This window comes from Fringilla coelebs, assembly GCF_963513975.1.
Source record: "Fringilla coelebs genome assembly, chromosome: 3".
Lineage (NCBI taxonomy): Eukaryota > Metazoa > Chordata > Aves > Passeriformes > Fringillidae > Fringilla > Fringilla coelebs.
This window is the reverse complement of record NC_140030.1, coordinates 88,195,652-88,203,142: the sequence shown is the minus strand read 5'-3', so window position 1 is coordinate 88,203,142 and position 7,491 is coordinate 88,195,652. Positions and strand designations below refer to the sequence as shown.

The 7,491-nt window shown below is 37.3% G+C and overlaps 1 protein-coding gene across 2 annotated transcripts in view; it reads right to left on the bottom strand.

Moving 5' to 3' along the window:
• Positions 1-378: 378 nt before the first annotated feature.
• The window catches only part of SRBD1 (S1 RNA binding domain 1), a 124,171-nt gene continuing 117,058 nt past the window's right edge, over positions 379-7,491 (bottom strand). For both annotated transcript variants that reach the window (XM_084202457.1, XM_084202458.1), the window contains 2 exons: positions 3,400-3,584; positions 379-1,117 (listed from right to left, as the gene is read on the bottom strand). In XM_084202457.1, coding sequence (XP_084058583.1) covers positions 828-1,117; positions 3,400-3,584 — 475 coding nt within the window. In that variant the 3' untranslated portion in view covers positions 379-827. The remainder of the gene's footprint in view (positions 1,118-3,399; positions 3,585-7,491) is intronic.

The following is a 7,491-nucleotide window of genomic DNA, read 5'->3' as shown; positions in this document are numbered from 1 at the left end:
AGAAACAAACATCCTGGGCTAGGCACTCCTAGCAAGAAACACTGAGCATTCAAAGTGTAAGTGATTAAACATGTGTTGGAATGAAAGACAACTAGGACTGTTAACTACTTGTAGAACCAGTACACTGAGAAAAGATGGACAAAAATTTTTTATTTTGCAGAAGTACAGAACAACAAAAATGTCTTTTGACACCTTTGAGCAACGTTCCTTAAACTGCAAGGTACATCCAACTGTGTTAATCCATGATAACTGAACAAGCAAAAATATAATACAGGTAAACAGACGTCAAATAAATTAAAGATAACTATTTCTAAACCATCAATAGTTTTAGCAGGTGCTTTTTCCTCAGTCTACTTTTGATGCAACATTATTACCACTTAACTTCAAAAGATTATTTTTTCCTGCCACTAGGAAACCTACTTTAGACTGTCAACCAGAAAACAGGCAAACTGAATGGCTTTTTTGGGGAGGGGAGCTATAGATGTATCTGCTTGTGCAGTACTAACTGAAGATTAAGACAGCAAATCTTGCACAGACAACAGATAAGAGATCTGTCTGACAGCCCACTGGAGCTTCATTTGCTCTGCAGACAAAATAACAAGGTTGCTTGGAGGTAATCCAAAAAACTGTTCCAACAATTATTAACAGAAAGGATACAAGAAATGTGGTAAAACTGTTAAACTAAAATTTAAAAAAGAAAAAAAAAAGCAATGCGCTGAAGGTTTCAAAATGTGCTCATTTTCAACATTCATTGAATACCTGACTCTCCATAACCTTGCTGACATTACTTATCCTTTAAAGTCAAGGCTCAGTTACTGAAACCCCTCTCACAAAACACGAATAAGATCCAATGTTATCCTCAGGCGAGGAATATCAACATTAAGCACTTTAACTTCCACTCTTTCTCCAGGACCTAGGCCCAGGCTTCTTCTCTTCTTCACTTTAGAGAGTTTTGCTTCTGTTATGTTTCGTACTGGAATCAAACCCGCTTTTCCCACACCAATATCAACAAAAACTCCAAATGGCGTTGCATTTTCAACTTTTCCAGTCAAAACAGCACCAACACTTAAGTCTTCAAAGCAGACTATGCTTCTCTTGAAGTCAGGTTTATCAAAATCTGTTACAGGAAACAAGAAACACAGATAAGACTCTGGAGAAAAAGGGTTTCTAAGAGTTTTTTCCAGCTGATTGTTTGTAATTAATAAGTCATCCCAAGGTAGATCTTACGTCCCAAATATTGCTTTCTGTACATTTTTTAAAAAGACCCATCTGTGATAACTTGTTTCTTATATTTTGTGAACCAGTTGAAAAGACTTAGATTACTGAGTAAGTATACTGAATTTTGTGTAATGAAACTATCATAAGGGGATCAGAAGCATGTTGTAGAGTAGGCAGTGACTGAAAGATTCTTCAAATTTTCTCAGATCTAGGGAGAAAACACTTGAGGTGACTCTAGCTACATCAATTATACATGAAATTCTACTCCTATAGAAATTTCTACACATTCACAGGAAGATGAATACTCAGTTTCATCACATACTAAAAGAAAAGTCATCAAGGCACTGTTCTTAGGCTTGCTGTTCATCTGCACCATCACATCAACTTCATCACAGTGCTGCTTTGCACCAACAACTTGAAAAATCACACAGGCAAGATCATAAGCAGGGATTATACTGGGATATTAATGTTCACATTCTGTATTTAAGGGCACAGATAGACTTTTAAAACTCTTATTTCCCTACCATTTACTGCTTCTGCAGAAAACCCTTCTGAGTCATCTCAACAACTTCTCTTTCAGTCTCTCCCTATCATTATTTGGCCTTTCCAAGATATAATAAGGACTGAGATTTTCCACAAGGAACATCACCAAGCCAGAACCGCAATAATTTTTCTCTGCTTGCTTTTGAGAAATAAAATTCAGCCTGAACAAGTTTATAGTTAAAATGGACTGGAATTTAATCAGTCTCTTGATCTGCATTGGCTCTGCATGGCAATGTTTCAGTAGGGGTGTGTGTGTGGGCTACTGTGAGTGGTGGTTTCTCTAGCTTTGCCTGTGTCCAATAGATCCACTCCTGTCCAAGGTCAGGCCCATTAACAATGGTGGTAAGTGCCTCTGGGATAAAATGTTTTAAAAATAAAAAAAAATTCCTGTGCAACAGCAATTGCAGCCCAGGAGAGAAAAGTGACCATATGTGATAGAAACAGCTCTGCAGACAACAAGGGAAGGAGGAGGAAGAGCTCCAGACGCCAGAGCTGAGATTTCCCTGCAGCTCATGGAGGGCTTTTCACCAGAACAGCCTGAAAGAAGGCTGTGATCCCGTGGCAAGCCCACACTAGAGCAGGTTTTCTGGCAGGACTTGTAACCTCATTAGGGAACAATGAAAGTCTGTTTCTAAAGGACCTCACTCCATGGAAGGGACCTATGCTGGAGCAGTTCATGAAGAACTGCAAAGGCCCAATGGGAAGAACTCATGATGGAGAATCCATGCAGCGACGTAGACACTAGGCTGCCTTCTCTAACCACAGTCTGTCTAAAGTAATATTGAATGTCCTGGTCAGCAGAATATGAATATTTCCATTGAAGATTCTCTCTTTTGCTTTTATGTCTTCCTATGTTAATAGTGTATCCTACTGTAATTTAGATGTGAGATCACCAGAACAAATTGAGACATAGAAAACACACATTTTCAAGATCACTAGTGTGGAATATTTAAAAAATAAGCATGGAAACCACTAATGAACTAAAAAGGGGGGACAGAAATGTTAGCTTGGCTGGTTTTTAAGCATAGGTTTATTATTTGTTACTACAAGCCTTCATCTTTGCTGTCTTCCTTTATCTCCTGCTGTAAGAGAATTCAGCTGTAATTTCCATTACACAGCAGCATCCCCAGATGTTTAACTTCACCTTTCTTTTCCTCTGCCTCAAACTGTTCAATACCACTGCAGGTTTTAACCAGGGTAGATCATGAGCCACGAGCTTCAGTTACATGGGTCTCCCAGAAACAGGACAATAAAAGTGCAGAACTGCACATTACTGCTCCACAGAACTTTATTGCTACTGTTTCACCTTGGTCTCAGCATTCCCTTCTGTGATGGAGAGCCAAAACAGCTTCAATCAGTAGAGAGTCAACATATTGAAATTATTTCATTTGTTAACAGCCATACAACTCCCCTTCCTATGGCTGAAAATGCCATGATTTGAGACAGGATTCACACTTACCAACAAAACTGAAAAGAAACATCTGACTATGATACAGCCTTTACCTTGACTGAGAAACAAAATGGAGTTACATGTCCATGAAAATCTGCTACTGATTTTAGAAGAAGAAAATGTCCTGTTTTAAAAGTGATATGTAGAACAAACAGACTGAGATTACAACCTTCCAAACTGAGGTTTACCTGTTCGGATGTCGTAGCCTTCAGGCTGAGTGAGACCATCAATGATCAGCTGCAGTGTGTGCACTGTGGTATTGAGCCTTTTGGCTGTGCCTTCCAGTCCTTCCTTTTGAATTACTACATTTACTTTTTGCTGCATTTCTGATTTTCCTATGTCACTTGCATTTCCTCCAATGAGAGATAAAAACCTAGGAAGTTCAAACAAAGACAGAAAGATTTGTAACATCCTTTAGTGGGAACTGAACCTTTGCTCTATTATTTTTTCATTGACGCATGAACAAAACTCCTGATAAACTATATGAACAGTTTCTCAAGTGAATGTCCTCTCAACTTATCACTGATCTAACAGATAAGTGGAAACTTAGAGTCTATCTGTATGTGTGTATCTTCTGGAACAGACCGCAAAACTAGAAGCAAAATAATATAATGCAATTTCAGTCTCTTCTCAGACCAATTATTTCATCTCACAATAAAACTGAATTTCCTTATTACTGAAAGCTGTCTTTTACTATGAAAGTTCCCTAGAAAGCAGTGAGAGTTCTATAACAATGTTATTGTAATTGTCACTCGTGTTCAAATTAGAATGAATGGCAATTTAGTAAAACAACAATGAACGCTCAAAATATTAATTTAAGAATCTTTAACCCAACTTAAGAAAAACTCTGCATAAAACACTTCTCTTGTCTTTGAACTTCATAACTAAGAACAATTAGTTTTTCCCGACATGTGATCTCTGCCATGACCTCCATCTCATCATGAATGAGCCTCATCTACTCTGCTTTATCATGCCCCTTATCACTGGCAAAAAGCACAACATTTTTTGCATGTTCTCCACCACAGCAGGCAGATAGAATTATTGTCCCTGTCCTCCAGAGTCTGATGAAACATTCCTTCCAAATTCCTAGAAGAGATTCCTTTTTCCTCTCCTTATCCTGCTTCACAACAATTGTAAACCACAAGTCTCAAAAGAAGAGCTGACCAGGAGGTTCATGCCCTTAACTTGCTGGAAGATGTTCCAGCTTGATAAGAAAGCAAAAGCCCCTGGTAAGCAACCTCCTTTCCCCTGCCAAAATACATGCAGGGGATGCATTTTTATCAAAAATCTGAGGCTAGTATTTCTTTTGTCAGGAGACACAGAGTATTTTTTGTTTTGTTGTTTCCTCTTTTTAACCCAAGGAACCAACTGAGATTATTTCAGGTGGTGAGCAATAGGAAGTTATATGGATTGAAACACAAAACTGAATTTATTTTTGACAAAATATAAATCGAAGTGACGCAATTAAAGGAATATCTGACTTTCAGTGAATCACAAAATTCATCTTTGAACATAAGGGCAAAGCTTCACTTAAAAATGTCCATTAATTTTGCTAAAGGAGGACATCTGTTAAAACTTCCACTTTACTGAATTCAAGTACAAGCATAGCAACTTAAGTGTACTGGTAGCTCAAACACAGAGATTTGGACGTGGCAGTGATAAATATAATTTTCACTAATTCTTTTAGTGCATACACATCTTTCATGTGGCAATGTATGATGAAAATTAATGATGACACCATGGATGGTGTTGTTCTCCACATTTACAGAATTTTGCTTTGACAGCATATCGACTTTTGACATCACTTTTTAAAGTAGTTTAAGGTGGTTTGGAAGCAAAGCATACAGCAAAACAGATGCAAAATGTTCAATAATATCAAGTGCAATTTTTTTTTCGTGTAAACTAACAAACCTCACCACTACTATTCAAATATTTTTTCTAATAAGACATGAAAAATATCAGATGTTCTGTGAAATTAAACTGCCCTCTTTTGCAAAGGAGCCCCAAAAGTGGTTGCAATGATAATGCTGAAAATGAGCCCAGGCCCAGGTGAAGAGTTCCTCCCCAGACTGCTGGGGGCTGCTAGCTGCTAACACCGGACAATGCCCCACCAGAGCACTAGTGACAGGCGGCAGCTGTCCCAGCTTTGACTGACGTGCCAGATGTAACATGACAAACCCGACCAGCCTCATGACTAAACCTTCTAAATAATGTATGCTTTACCACCCACCCCTATAAACAAGTTTGCTGACATTCACGTACTTGGCTTTATTTCACTTCAAATGGAAACTCAGCTTGAGTATGTCCAACTAACTTTTTCTCACCATTAAGACTTTGCAGAAGCACACTGACTTAGTAAACTGATCACGGGGTGGGTTTCACCACTGAGAAGTGCAACCACACAAAACAGCCACCAGTGTGTATTAAAAAAAGCCCTGTAACATACAAAGATGTCACATGTGTGGATAATACAATCAGAATGAATGGTGTTAATATGCACATGGCTGGAAAGAAAACCAAACAGGACACAATCCAAGTGAGTGCCTGAGCCTTCAAGCACAATTCATTAAAGGTGTTCAACCCCCTGCCCCTTCCTCACCTCCCTCTGGACATCCCAAAGCATTTATCTGAAATTAAAAAGGATTCCTTGTCTAGGTAAGGGTGGTAAGGTTTGGGTCCTATGTTACCAATTACAATTGCGAAAATAACTTATTATTGTGGTAAGTGCTCACAGGAAAATTTTGGCTCCACCTGAAGATGGTGCCTACACATGTGCCCATGTTTAAGTACATGAGAAGTCCCACTGACTTCTACAGAATTTTAATGCTCTAAAAATCAGGCATTTTGTTAAGAATATTTCAGAATTATGGTTATATGTCACAGGCAAAACAGAGCACTGCAACAAAGCCCAGCACACACATATGCAGGGAAGAAATACTCTTTATAAGAAACAGTATTATTTGTATTTTGGAAATTCTCACCATTTTAGAACAGGCTTTGGTAAAACCTATGTATTAAAGTATTTCCAAATTAAAGTAGCTCCTTAGTGATTGCAGATGCAGTTAGTTTTAGAAATACTGTTGAATCTAATTACATATTTAATGTATCATTTTTACTCAAATGAACATAGCCTGAAGGCACTTGGACAAAAAAAAAAAAAAAATCAATAAAAAAAGCACAACTCTCTGACTGAACAGTGGTGCATTATATTGATAATTTCTATTTTAAAATGCTATTGCTAAGAAAAAAGTTAATTTTCTCCTCATTAAAAAAGCAACCCAACAACTTCCTCCAAGAGGTATTTCAAAGTCAGGAAAAGAAAAAGATGTTGGTAGTAACACTCAGATACAGCTATGGGGGAAAAAAGAGGTTTCCCTTAATTTAAATATTTTGATCTTAATGTTAAATGATTTCACTACAATCCTTGAAATATCTCACTCACACAATTTGTAAACAACAGCTCCAGCTGCAGAACATAAGAACATGAATGATCTGTGCAAAAATGAAAGTCCTTAAAGCATTTGCCTGGCTACATATGTGAAATAAATAATACATCGCAATAGCTCAAGTGCTATGTTTATTTACTAGCATGACAAAACCTAAAGACAAGTTAACAGAAATGGGGAAGATGAGACTTTTTTTCTGAAGTGAGGTCATTTTTCTAAGATATATTATCCTTGTTTCTTCAAATGTTGAGTATGTGAATGAATGGTGAACTTCCTGCTCAAGGTACATCAACTCAGATAAAGAGTTGCCAGAGTCTTAGGAAGAACAAGGTGAAATTTAAACAGTTTAGAATTTTGAGTTTTATGGTTTGAGATTTAGAGAATACTCAGAAACCTTTGCAATCACCTTCATTTTAAAAGCAATCTTTGCAGTCTTAGAGGACCTGCAGAGAAAGGTCATGGATAAAAGACTGATGTTTTTATTTAATACATAATTTCATCCATCTTATCCAGATAAAGAAAGAAAAGTAGCATAAATGTAACAAATAAGCACATCATGTTCACTTAACATACACATCTGCACAAAATTATAGCACAACCTTTGCAATGCTTAAAAGATAACGTAAATTTCACTGGAATGCAAAAAATAGTCAGAAAAGAGTAAAAATTTTACCAAGGGAAGCCTAAAGTAAATTTTTAAGAAGTTACTCTAACCACCCCTTGAAAAGCTTCTTATAATGTGCAGGAGTTCTAAAGCTTTGCAAGGGCTTTAGTCACAGTCATTTCTGTTTTATGTAATCATTTCCAGCAACACGACTTAAGAGCTGGGAGTAC